The 14,553-nt window shown below is 40.6% G+C and overlaps 2 protein-coding genes across 2 annotated transcripts; both read left to right on the top strand.

Annotated features, from left to right (window-relative positions):
- On the top strand, positions 1-2,568 carry LOC129773663 (uncharacterized). Its single transcript, XM_055777307.1, has one exon. The coding sequence runs from the start codon at positions 1-3 to the stop codon at positions 2,566-2,568; it is 2,568 nt and encodes an 855-aa protein (XP_055633282.1).
- Positions 2,569-4,367: 1,799 nt separating this feature from the next.
- On the top strand, positions 4,368-5,318 carry LOC129775629 (60S acidic ribosomal protein P1). Its single transcript, XM_055780591.1, has 3 exons — positions 4,368-4,554; positions 4,865-5,117; positions 5,176-5,318. Exons 1-3 carry the CDS (start codon positions 4,480-4,482, stop codon positions 5,187-5,189), a joined length of 342 nt encoding a protein of 113 aa, XP_055636566.1. The 5' UTR covers positions 4,368-4,479; the 3' UTR covers positions 5,190-5,318.
- The last annotated feature ends 9,235 nt before the right edge of the window (positions 5,319-14,553 follow it).

Genomic DNA, 14,553 nt, shown 5'->3' with positions numbered 1-14,553 from the left:
ATGTTGATGAGCGTAGACTCCGAAGAAACAGCTATTCGACTAGCTCAGGAGGTAACGTACGTACATGCCCAAGGCGGGTTCGAAATCCGTAACTGGGTCAGTAACTCAACAGCTGTTATAACTGTATTGAATCAGCCAAAAGCGAACGCGAAAAGTCTGGATTTGTCTACTGAAATATGCACCGAGAAAGTACTAGGATTGTGGTGGTGTACAGAGTCGGATTCGTTCACATACAGAGTCGGATGGGACCGATATGAAGAAACGTTGTTGAAAGGACTACGTCGACCAACAAAACGAGAAGTGCTTCGAGTTCTTATGACAATTTTTGACCCTCTCGGATTGATTGCGCATTTTCTCATATTCCTGAAGATTTTGCTGCAGGAAATTTGGCGCTCTGGTGTTCAGTGGGACGACACCATCAACGATGTTTTGTTCGATAAATGGCGATCCTGGCTGCGTGTGCTACTAACAGTTGAAAAAGTACGAGTTTCCCGGTGTTATTTTGCTCAAACGTCCTGCGAGTATCAAGCTGAGTTTCACACCTTTGTCGACGCTAGTGAGAACGGGTTTGCTGGTGTGTCATTCCTTCGTTTCATCTGTGGTGATCAGATAAAATGTACCATAGTTGCCGCAAAAACCAGAGTCGCACCGTTAAAGTTCCAATCTATTCCAAGACTCGAACTGCAGGCCGCCGTGTTAGGAGGAAGATTAGCACATACGATTCTAGCATGTCTCTCAATTCAAATTACAAGACGCATTTTTTGGACTGACTCTCGCGACGTTTTATGCTGGATTAATTCCGATCACCGTCGTTTTACACAGTTCGTAGCGCACCGGGTTAGCGAGATTCTCGACATAACAGAGGCGGAAGAGTGGCGTTGGGTGCCTACGAAACATAATGTGGCAGATGATGCAACAAAGTGGGAGACTAAACCGGATCTGACACCAAACAGCAGATGGTTCAACGGTCCTAGATTCCTGTGGAAAACCGAAGAAGATTGGCCACAACAACCAATACGAAAGAGCTCAACCAATGAAGAGTTGCGTCCCAATTTGGTGGCTCACCTGTCGAACCAATCACCGCTAATATGTGTTACTGATTTCTCCAAATGGCAACGGCTGATCAACGTCGTCGGATTTGTGTTTCGTTTTCCGAACAACTGTCGTCTGAAGAGCAAACATCAATCAATTTGCACCGGACCGTTATATTTAGAGGAGAAACGTGCGGCCGAGGAACATGTGGTCCGTCAAGCCCAACAGGATGTTTTCCTTGATGAAATAACTGCTCTAAGAAAACAACAACTCATATCGAGAAGCAGTTCTCTAGTTAAGTTCAGCCCCTGGTTAGATGACCGAGGAGTTCTGAGGATGCGAGGCCGAATTTCCAACTGTGTGTTCATTACAGAAGAAGCAAAAAATCCTATAATTTTACCCCGTGACCACTACGTTACTACCTTGATTATCATGCATTACCACCACAAATTTCACCATTTAAACCATGAGACTGTTATAAATGAGATACGACAAAAATACTCGATTTCGCGAATTCGCGTTTGCTACGCCAAGGCTAGAAGAGCCTGTCAACGCTGCAAGAACGCCAGAGCAGTACCATCTCCAATCATGGCGGACCTTCCAACTGCTAGATTAGCAGCACATTCTCGACCCTTTACCCACGTAGGGATAGACTATTTCGGACCGATGGAGGTAGCCATAGGAAGAAGAGTTGAAAAACGATGGGGAATGCTGGCTACATGTATGACGATCAGAGCTGTTCACATAGAAGTCGTCCATTCACTAAGCACCGATTCCTGCATCATGGCTATCCGCAATTTAATTGCTCGTCGTGGAGTTCCTCGTCACGTTTACTGTGATCGCGGAACCAACTTTGTTGGCGCTAGCAACGAGTTGACTAGAGTGGATAAACTGCTGAACAAAGAAGCCATCATAAAAGAGTTTTTGGGTTACGAAATAGCATGGTCGTTTAATCCACCAGCATCGCCCCATATGGGTGGTAGTTGGGAGCGTATGATCCGCAGCGTGAAGAGCAATCTGATGTCTCTAGAAATACCCCGTAAACCATCAGACGAAGTACTACGTAATGCGCTGACTGAAATAGAAGGTTCATTAAATGCAAGGCCGCTTACACACGTTCCAATCGAAGATCACGCGGCTCCAGCACTAACCCCTAATCACATTCTTCTTGGAAGCTCTAACGGGACGAAGCCACTTACGTTTTTAGATGATAGCAGCGTTGTCGTGCGTCAATGTTGGCGAACTTCTCAGATCATTGCCAACCAATTTTGGAAACGTTGGCTATCGGAATACCTACCAGAGATAACTAGGAGAACCAAGTGGCATTCAGCCTGTGTGCTACCGGTGAAGATCGGTGACGTGGTCATCGTTGTAGATCCAAAGTTACCTCGCAATTGTTGGCCAAAGGGAAGGGTAATAGCAACTCGTCCTGGCAAAGATGGAGAAGTAAGATCCGCAACGGTTCGAACATCCGGGGGAGTGTATGAGCGCCCTGTGGTTAAGCTTGCTGTATTGGACGTTCGCGAAGGAAAGTAAGTCGACTAGGTGGTCGACATACGCGGGGGAGTGTTAGCAGCCCCTGGTTGCAAACGCGCACCCATCATACAACAACCTTGGACAACACATACGAACACAAGTAGAGTAGAGAGCAATAGAGAAGGTAAATAAAACAACCATTGTAGTGCTACCATTTTGATCCCAAGAAAGTCACCGGTGAATCTAAATCACATAAATTTCAATCACACACAAGAATTACATATAAGAACATTAAATATCGAGGTATGGTTGAATTTATTTATAAGGATTTATTAGCCTAAACTGTTTCTCCACAAAACAGGATTAAACATATACAAGGAATTTAAAAAACACTTAGGGGACTAAACGTAAGTGAACATAGATTGGAAACAAACAATAAGAACAATACAATCACAACATTTTATCATAATCACAAACATTATCGAAACACAACATTATGTATGAAAACCACAAATATTTTATTATGTTATAACTTATAGATTAAGTAAAATTACATTTCATAGGTATATTATAATCTCCATTGAACTACACCAAGTTCCTGTGTTTTATTCTTTGGAGCATTATAATCCCGGAATCAACCCCTTCAGTCCCGTTGGTGGAAAACCAACACCGCTGAACGAAAGAACACTTTAAAAGAACTGATTCACTTAGATGAACGGTTAGTGACTAAACCGTACGTCAAAGTGAACTGTTTTGGCGATATCTACCTATAATCATTTGCACTCTTCTCTATAATAAGTGACCTTTGTTGTTTCGAATATTCTTTTTCCGCTTTCTCCTTTCGTTGTTTCTATTCTAGCGGCTGCATAAGTTGCCCGTTATTGACAGCTCTGTTCGGGAAAGTACGCAATTGGACAGAACAAATGTATGGGGAAAAGGGAGCACTTCCAATTTTCATCAATTTAAAGCATATACAGACTATGGTATTGTAATGAATGGCATATAAAACAAAACTTAGAAAATATACGTCTTCAAAAAAAAAAATGGTCTTCATCGAACAACTCTTCATCCAAAGACGATGTTTTTAATAATGACCATCCCGATATCGCAAAAAGACGCTTGCTAGATTTATTCAATTCCCTACTAGAAAATAAACTTGTACTGCCTAAATGGAGACAGGTCAAAGTAAGTAAAATTGATGGATCTCATTTCAATGGGATCATTAGCTTCGGTATCATCAAGAAAAAATATTACGCCTTCCATCAACTGCAGAAACTTTCTTTCGTTTATATTGCTGAAAATCATCAGCAGACATAATTTTTCGTATATCAATCGTACACTTAGTTCTTGAAATCAGTAACATTCTCGGTGAAATTTTGATTAATTGGCGATTATTCTCTTACTACATACACACTGACACTAAGAACCTTCGAAACATACACTTCATAACGTTAAAATAATGAAACTTCGTCTGTTTCTATGAACGTGGGGGAGTGAAAATGGCACATGGAAATATCACTTTTTTCGTCCTTTTCGACGTGATTTCACAAAGATTCACTGCACACTATCACTCATATTCAGCGGAAACTCTAAAAAAATGCACGTTTTTAATTGATAAATTACTTCCTGAAAATAGTATTGCGATGGGCAATCCAAGATAAACACGACTGACGTCACTATTTGAGAAATAGTTATGGCAGCGCATGCTATGTCACTCGAAACTCTACCATCTCCATACTTTTTTTCCGGGACATTGCTTCGCCCTTCAGAACAATCAAACTAAATTTTCAAAAGCAGCGTCATTTTTGACAATTCTCTGACAAATGAAGGAACGCAACCTTTATTTCCGCCACGAGCTGTCGTCGTCGCTAGATTCAGCCTCTTTTGCAAAGTAGATTCCATACTGTGCAGTGTTCTCACCCGGAGCTAAGGTCAAATAATTGACGACTTGCACGGTTTTCTTTTTTAAGAATGGCTCTTAACAAAGCTGAATTAGCCTGTGTGTACTCGGCGCTCATCCTCGTTGACGACGATGTCGCCGTTACCGTAAGTATCTCGTGAAACATTAATTATTCGGAACAACGCGATGGTGAACAACAGTGCAAACAGTTGTGTATCAATGGACTTCACTGATTTATAAACTTGCATTACTCGTTGCCATGTGTTAACATACATCACCCGATACCATGTGAAAAATATCTTGGATCTATCGGTGATTAATTATAAAGTGAATTGTTCGGTGTTTCGAGGTTATGATTACCTTGTTTACTTCGTTTAAAAATCACGCTTTTTATCATCAAGCGTTTGTCCAGGAAGAAATATTGAATAAACTAATGTTACTCTCTTAATTTCATAGGATGAGAAGATCTCGACCATCCTGAAGGCTGCCAACGTCGACATCGAGCCATACTGGCCCGGTCTCTTCGCCAAGGCTCTGGAGGGAATCAATGTTAAGGACTTGATCACCAACATTGGATCCGGCGTAGGTTCCGGTGGCGCTGCACCAGCTGCTGGTGGTGCCGCTGCCGCTGCAGCCCCAGCTGCTGCCGAGAAGAAAGAAGAGAAGAAGGAGGAAGAACCCGAGGAATCTGATGATGATATGGGATTCGGTAAGTCTACTGTCTGCCTCAATGAGCCTATATAGAACTAACGAGTGTTTGTTTGCAGGTCTTTTCGGTTAGATTCTTTCTCATCGGAAGATACGACGTGCGGAAAAAGAAGCACACTGCTTTTATTCCCTGTAACATTACGATTTTTACAGTTGTAATGTACACGTTTACAAATAAAAATTAGGTCTACGAGTTGAAAAACCAGTCGAGTTTATCCTCCGAAATATTCCAATTTGATGCAACAAGGAGATGCGTTCTGGTAGAATGTTTTCAGTTTTCTTAAATGTATTCTCGTAACGAATGCAAATCTGTGTGTGCGTCCCAGATCCGATAATATCGATACAAATTGTCTTCTCCCGCGACGAAGGGAGTAAAGTGTACCTAGGCAATTTGAGGTAACTGTTGCAAGATATTTAATATTCACATGTTAATCACCTGAAACTTAGCATCGAACGATTTTATTTCATGTATAACTAAGATTAATAGCTTGGCTATGATTGCGTATAGATGGTATAGATCCAGAAACCAAAGAAGCTATACCCAGAAGGGAAATTTAGTTCTACATATACGACAAGAATTAGATATCTATCATGATCCGTAACTATCATTACCCGTTTTCAAATGAAATTACAGTAGAACCCCGATTATCCGCTAAATAGTCAATCAAGCTCACCGCGGATAACGCAATCCAATGGCCAAATAATATAAAAGCCATGAACAAAAAAAGAAGCAGCCTACCGCTCAGTGATAAATTTCGGGAGTACCTATAGATTCACTATGAAACTCGCTGCCGCGAATAATCCGCGCCACGGATAATCGGGGTTCTACTGTACATCCGAATTCATTGCATTATTCATTGCAGCGTTTTCCGACAGATAATGACAAAAACAGGAAGTGGGTTATATCTATGGTATAACCGCAATGGTGACGTAGGGACTATCGTTGATTTAGTGATCATTTGTTTGAAGTTGAATCTGAATCCATTCTGAATGAAAGAATAAATGAATATTTGGAGGACTTCGAAAACGAGAGCGTTACGTTGGAGGTACAAGGTTTTATGCACCCAATATTGGATATGAAAATATCCTACTTTTGGGGAAGAATAATCTTCAGAAGCTTTCCTGCTAATAACTTGATTGAAAAATCACAAAACCAAATGTATTCGATCGCAGCAGTACTTTGTGGATAGAAAACATTAAAATAAACTTTTCCGCTTGAATGTAATTTTCAATTCCAAGGAGAACTGGCAGATTGTTTTGCAGTAACGATAACATTTTTCCGGATTCTTCTCGATCCTTCTCGAAGTCCACCACCAGTGGTTAATGCTAACTTGATAACCACCTGTTAATTGCACTTGATTGAAAAATCACAAAACCAAATGTGTTTAGTCGCAGTGTTATATGGTTAGAAAACATTTAAATAAACTCTTTCGCATGAATGTATTTTTCAATTCCCAGGGGAACTGGCAGATTATTCTTCAGCAACGATAATATTCTTCCGGAATCTTCTCGATGCTGGATGGCCTTTAAACGAAAGAAGTTCCGTACGTATATATGTGTGTGGCGGCTGCTTCGATGTCTCAAACGGAACCGTTTTTCGATGCTGGTATTCTCTCGGTCGTCTTCTCTTCTTCTGCTTGATCGGCTTTTCTGCGCTTCCTCACAATTCCAAACTAACTGAATGCGTTTCAGGTCAGGCCAGGTAATGAATCTCTTAAGCTTAAGTATGCTTTTTTTGACGTAGGACTACGTCTTTCATTTCTATACCGGGGTGTAAAATCAAAGTTTCGAAAACGAAAGCGTTACGCCGGAGACCGAGATTTTTTTTTTTTTTTTATCCCATTTATTTTATTTGAGGCTCAATAGCATTTTTGCTGTAACAGGGCCGAATTTTAATCGTGTACATGTCACATGGTTATCATATCTATAATTAGCACATTACACACAGTTGCCATTCGACAGTATTCCTTCTATACCATTACATATGGTACATTCACACAGTAGCCATTTAGGCGTAAGAGTATTCTTTCTGTTCTTCCATTATCCAGTTAGACCACCGGACAGCGGAGACAGTTGATTGATCATTGTTGAGTTATTTATAGAACAGCAGCCCGATGTGTCTTGCAGAGCAGAGCAGTTGTATGGATGAATCGATCTTATTTCGACCGTGGATCAATCTCCATCGCTGATGATTGTTGCGTGGACGTAGCTATTCTGTAACAACACAAAGATGGTCAATGAGGGCCCTGAGTTTTGAACTCACGATCGATCGCTTACTAAGCGAACGCGCAACCATTGTGGCTACGGAGACCCCCGTAGGTATGCTTTTTGTCCGTGATTGAATAGAAAGAAGGTGTGGTTTACGATGGTAATTTGAAAGGCAAACTAGAGGCGAATGAGAATGAGTTTGAAACTTTCAGCGACTGAGCAATAATCGATTGAGAATTATGTTTTTCGCGATGCGAAACATTTTCCGTTGCGCGCGCATCCAATATTGGAAACGAACATATCCTACTGATGAGTAAGAATACTCTTCAGAACCTTTCCTGCCAATCACACTTGATTGAAAAATCACATAACCGAATGTATTTGGTCGCAGTGTTATATGTTATATGTAAGCACCTGTTAATTCCACTTGATTGAAAAATCCCAAAACCAAATGTATTTGGTCGCAGTGTTATATGGATAGAAAACATTAAAATAAACTCTTTCGCATGAATGTATTTTTCAATTCCCAGGGGAACTGGCAGATTATTTTTCAGCAACAATAACATCTTCCCAGATAATCTCCGATACTCGAAGCCCACCAGTGGTTAATGCTAACTCGATAAGCACCTGTTAATTGCACTTGATTGAAAAATCACAGAACCAAATGTATTTGATCGCAGTGTTATATATTAGAAAACATTTAAAAAAACTCTTTCTCATGGATGTATTTTTCAATTCCCAGGGGAACTGAATCTTCTCGATGCTGGATGGCATTTAAACGGAAGAAGTTCCGCACGTATATATATGTGTGTTGTGGCGGCCGCTTCGATATCTCAAATGGAACCGTTTTTCGGTGCTGATAATTTCTCGGTCGTCTTCTCTTCTTCTGATGGATCAGCTTTTCTGCGCTCCCTCACAGTTCCAAACAAACTGTATGTGTTTCAAGTCAGGTTAGGCCAGGTAATGAATCTCTTGATCCCTCGCTGCCAGCTCGTTCCGCTCGTTCAGCTCGTTCAATAACGATGTTGCCTTGTTGATGTCGTCACGAAAAATGAATGCGTTTCACCACCAGAATATCGCTTATGTATGCTTTTTGTGCGTGATTGAATCGAGAGAAGGTGTGGTTTACGATGGCAAATTGGAAGGCAAACTATAGGCGAATGAACTCTCTGATTTTGAAACTTTCGGCGACTGAGCAATAATCAATTGAAAACTATATAATTTTCGCGATTCGAAACATTTTCCGTTGCGCGCGCATACAATATTGGATACGAAAATTTTCTACTGATGGGGAAGAATAATTTCAGAAGCTTTCCTGTTAATTGCGACTGCTTGAAAAATCACAAAACCAAATGTATTTGGTTGCAGTGTCATATGGATAGAAAACATTAGAATAAACTCTTTCGCATCAATGTATTTTTCAATTCCCAGGGGAACCGGCAGATTATTTTTCAGCAACGATTAGATTTTTCCCGATTTTCCTCGATACTCGAAGCCCACCAGTGGTTAATGCTAACTCGATAACCACCTGTTAATGGCACTTAACCCTCCTCCTGTACTCGCGTGCAAAATCATAACACGTATACTCGCGCACGGTGTCACAGATCGAAAATTGAACTTCTCTGTAATGTTGCCAATGTGTATTTTTCAGGCTTTATTGGCATTTATTTGAAGAAGAGGGTATGATTAAATGAAAAAACTCCAAAAAATATGTTCTTCGTCTTTATTATGTTTTAGTGGTCATCGAATTCAGCCTCCTCAAAACAGAGTAATTTTTGATACTCCAACACAAATAACGATTTTTCACTGTTATTAATCAAAAGTAAGCAACTGAATATAATTTATTTATTTTTTTTTTTTATTTTATTTATTCATCGTCTTCGAGAGTATTGTACAGACTGGTTATACTTATGATATATTCTTAATCCTAGCTTTAAAATAATCTTTGGTCATGTTGAAATCAAAAATTTGGCAGACATTGTTGAAGGCTCGAAGGCAGGAACTGAATGGATTATTGTAGCCATAGCATGTTCTATGTCCGGGAACAGCAATTAATGCGGAGAAACGCAGCTGACGTTGAGGAACGTTTATTGGAATATGCAGAAGAAGATCGGCACACTCGATGTTTTCACTGAGGATGTCGAATACAATCAGTCGTTGCATCTTCAGTCGCCTTGCCGTGAGCAATTCCAAGTCGATTAGACGACAACGTTCCGAATAATGGGGAAGATGGACGGGATCATTCCACGGGAGATGTCGCAATGCAAATCGAATGAAACATTTCTGTACACGCTCGATACGTACAATCTCGGAAACGTGGTATGGGGCCCAGACCGGTGCAGCGTACTCTAAGTTGCTCCTCACTAAACTACAGTACAAAGCTTTTAGTGCATATACGTCGGTGAACTGTGACGCATTCCGACGTATAAATCCCAGGATAGAGAATGCTTTGGAGGTGATAGCTGAGATGTGATCGTGGAAACGTAGCTTTGAGTCCATGATAACACCCAAGTCACGGATAGAATGTACACGATCCAAGAAAAGAGTGTCGATCTTGTATCGGTAGTCTATCGGCTCGTAGCAACGACTAAAGGTGATCACCTTGCACTTACTTGTGTTCACACGCATGCCGTTGTCTTTGCACCACTGCGCTAGAGAATCGATATCGGCCTGCAAGCTGCAGCAGTCCGCAGCTGATTTGATGACTCGGAAAATTTTAAGGTCGTCGGCAAACAATAGTTTTCCAGAAGATATTCGTAGGCACAAGTCATTAATGAAGATTACAAATATCAATGGCCCTAGTACACTTCCTTGGGGGACTCCGGACGCTATATCGAATGTTGTGGATCGTGCTGAGTTCACCTCAACAAAAGCTTTCCTACCGGTCAGGTAAGACATCAACCAATCGGATATCCAATCAGGAAAACCCATGTGCTTCATTTTTCTCACTGTAAGAATATGCGGAACAGTATCGAAAGCCTTCGAGAAATCAATATAAACAGAGTCCACTTGATTTCTGTGTTCAACTTCACGAAAGAGCACGTTGGTGTAGCATAATAAATTGGACGTTGTGGAACGATGGGGTACAAATCCATGCTGGAACTCAGATATCATCGATTTCGCTGCAGACAGTAGCACTGTGTGGATCAGTGATTCGAGTAGCTTCCCTAGGCAACAAAGGATGGATATTCCACGGTAATTTTCAACGCGCCGCAAGCTGCCTGATTTGTAGATAGGAATCATCTTCGCAGTTTTCCATAGGCTAGGGAATGTTCTTTCCTCGAGCGACTTGTTAAAGAGTATTGTCAGAGGAAAGGCCAATGATGAAGCGCAGTTCTTCAACAGGATAGGTGCTAAGTCGTCCACTCCAGTTCCTTTCGTCGCGTCTAGTTTTTGCAATGATCTTAAAACTTCCTCGTGGGTAAAATTGAAGAATGGTAGGTGGATATGATGCGACGGTAGGTTGCGAAAACATCCAGATCCTGGTTGAGGCAGCTCAGTCTTGAACACGCTTTGGAAGAATCGTCGAAAAAGATCGGCAACTTCATCAGGTAGGTTTGCTGTTGTGTTACCGTATTCGACAACTTGTGGTACTCGATTACTCGCTCTTTGCTCTCTAACGAATTTCCAGAACGCCGTAGGGTTCCGTTTCATATCAGATTGAAGTCTCTGCTGGTAGGCCCTGTAGCTGTTCTCTACAAGATCCTTATAGCATGTTTCCACGATGCGAAGAGATTCACGGTTTTCGTTTGATTTATCGATGAAGAATCGTTTGCGTGCTTTACGCAGTTTGTTTCGCAGCCTTCGCAACTCTGCAGTCCACCAAGGCTTCCTGGTGTTCCTATTAATAGAACGGTGGCGTCGGGGTACTTTCGAATGTATGATCTCAAACAGGGTATCATAAAACATATGGGTGGCGGAATCAACTGTACGATCTTGAAGAAGTACCTCCCATTCGACCAATGAAAATACGCTATTTAAAGAGTTGAAATCACATCGTCTAAAATCCAGGTCAAAGGAATCAGTTGTGGCTGAAATATGCACACAGCTCTGCATGTCTATTTGTAGTTCGAATGGTGGGTGGTGCGGATCAACGGGTAGAAGTGGTGATATCGGCGGCTGGCCTTCAAAATTATCGGGAGCGTTTGTAAAAACCAAATCAAGTAGTCTGCCATTGATGTTTGGAATAGAGTTGATTTGTACGAGGCCATAGGATGAGATGGATTCAGTTAGCACGAGTTCTGGATCGCTAGAAGCATTCACAGGCAAGTATCCGTTGACATCCTCATCAAAACCCCATTGCAGATGCGGAAGATTATAATCGCCGAGCAATAAAACGATATCGTTAGCCGAAGATCGGTCCGTCAAGTATGGAAGTAGCAAGAGTTATAAAATAACATAGAAACGTATTAATCGATTGTGGTTTCATTGGAGTATGAATCAGAACATACCATAACTGCATGCTCGAAGCAAACATATTTTTCACATTTCATGCAGTTGTAGCGTGTTTTCGGGTCTTTTATCGAAGAGAAGAATGTATAACGACCTTCTAGATAATCACCAAATGATAAAGGTTTCTGGAATATAAAGTTTAAATATTTCTAATAGTCTTTGTCTCTGTATTCTTGGTGAACAAAGAATTAATGCCTTTTTTTAGATGGGGAATAAAAAGATGATATAAAAGAATTTCTACGAACTTCCTTTTTTTCTTGTTTTCTTGTCGATATTGTTCATTATAAAAAAATATCCCCGAAACTGTAACTGTTAAAAATTACCATAAGCCACCGATTACTTAATAGTTTACTGTTTACAATTCTCCCACAAGTGAAATTATTTCACGAGTGTGTATGTGTGTGACCATTATATTTAGCGAATAACTATACGAAAGTCAAACATTTATATTTTGCTTTTGAGCGTATGAATCTAACGACGAATAGTTAATATATCGGTTCGTTCAATCCAGTTACAAAAGGAACAGAAATCAAATAATAATAGTCCGGTAATGATTTTATGCGTTATCTATCTATCTATCTATCTATCTATCTAGATTTAGGGTGCAATAAATGTTTCTATGATGGTTAGACAGTCCTTCCCCCACTCAAAGGGGGGGGGGTGGTGCTGCCATACAAATGAAACACAAATTTCTGCATTACTCGAGAATTAATCAAGCAAATGAGACCAAATTTGGCATGTGGAGGTTTTAGGATGCAATAAATTTTTCTATGGTGATAAGATACTCCTTCCCCCTCTCTTAGAGGGGGCTGCCATACAAATGAAACACAATTTTTTGCATTACTCGGAAATTAATCAATCAAACGAAGCCAAAGTTGGCATGTGAAAGTTTTAGGGTGCAATAAATGTTTCTATGATGGTTAGACAGTCCTTCCTCCACTCAAAGGGGGGGCTGCCATACAAATGAAACACAAATTTCTGCATTACTCGAGAATGAATCAAGCAAATGAAACCAAAGTTGGCATGTGGAGGTTTTAGGATGCAATAAATGTTTCTATGGTGTTAAGATACTCCTTCCCCCTCTCTTAGAGGGGGCTGCCGTACAAATGAAACACAAATTTTTGCATTACCCGAGAATTAATCAAGCAAATTAAACCAAATTAGGCATATGGAAACTTTAGGGTGCAATGAATGTTTCTATAGTGGTTAGATACCCCTCCCCCCTCTCTTAGGGGTGGCTGCCATACAAATAAAACACAAATTTCTGCATTACTCGAGAATTAATCAAGTAAATGGGCGGGACGAAGTTTGCCGGGTTAGCTAGTATTCAATAAATATTCCACGCCACTAACATTAATTTATACATTTCATTCAACAATATTCTAGAATATGAAAAAGGCACTTGTCCAAAAAAGTTACTCCTATACTCGCGTCGGTGTGTCAGACCGAAAGTGTTTAAAAAGTCGCACACGTCCCCTTTGTAACAACACATGTGATACGCTAAACGATGACGAACGACGAATAACGAAGCTAGAGAGAATCGCAAAGTCGTAGTGTTGATATTTTCTGAGAAATGAACGAATTATTGATTTCTCGGTCTGACAGACCAATGCGCGAGTATAGGAGTGTTAATTGAAAAATATTTGGTCGCAGTGTTATTCCAGGGACAGACATACAGCTGTACTTGCGTTGTACGTGTACAGCGTTGTACAGGTACCATCGTACCATGACAGACATACTTTGGTTGTACATTGTACCGTATGTCAAACTGACAATCAGATATTTTTCCAATTTCCATCACATATTTCAATGAAAAAGGTTTTTATTTAGTGTTTAAACTATCAAACACAACAAACAAGTTTCCAATCTGAGTTATTAACTTAAGAGAAAGTCAATGAAAAGAACGTTTATCAAGTGATTTGATTCTGCTTGTTCATGCTACCCACCACTAACCGTCTATGGCGCTGCGCACAGTACAACTGTAGCCATGTACAGCGGTAAAACAGGTCGGTACAGGTACATCGATTGTACCGAGTTGCTTGCATGGTTCTAGCGCTGTACATGGTGACAGACATACAATTTTCGAAGTACAACGCAAGTACAGCTGTATGTCTGTCATAAGTATTACATGGATAAAAAACATTAAAATGAACTCTTTCGCATGAATGTATTTTTCAGTTCCCAGGGGAACTGGCAGATTATTTTTCAGCAACGATTGAATCTTTCCGGAATTTTCTCTATGCTGAATGGCATCCAAACGAAGAGTTCCTCGCGTGTATGTGTGTGTGTGGCGGCTGCTCCGATCTCTTCCCGGGGAACCATTTGCGGCATCACTCTCCTCCTGATGGATTCCCTTCTGGCCTAAGGTGCACAAACAGGCTCTTGGTGACACCGTTCATTCGCGCTTTAATGATAAATGAAGAGCTTCACCACAACAGCGACAACATGCTCCAATCGCTGTTCAATTAGAACTGAGTGGATTTCCGAGTGGCGCTCGCTTATATACCGATTGGTGATTTCAATAGCCTGTTTTGAAATCAATTTTAAGACTATTGAAACAAGTTTTTGGATAAAAAAGTAACAAGTATATAATGCGTAGACATTCTATCTTTCGAATGAAGTGTTCATCATATCATTTCGTTCAGTTGTTTAGGAGCTATTAATGCTCAAAATCTCGGTCTCCGGCGTAACGCTTTCGTTTTCGAAACTTTGATTTTACACACCGGTATAGAAATGAAAGACGTAGTCCTACGTCAAAAAAAGCTAGATCATGTAAA

The sequence above is a fragment of the Toxorhynchites rutilus genome, chromosome 3 (assembly GCF_029784135.1).
Source record: "Toxorhynchites rutilus septentrionalis strain SRP chromosome 3, ASM2978413v1, whole genome shotgun sequence".
Lineage (NCBI taxonomy): Eukaryota > Metazoa > Arthropoda > Insecta > Diptera > Culicidae > Toxorhynchites > Toxorhynchites rutilus.
The sequence above is the reverse complement of the archived record's forward strand: the minus strand, read 5'-3'. Positions and strand labels throughout refer to the sequence as shown.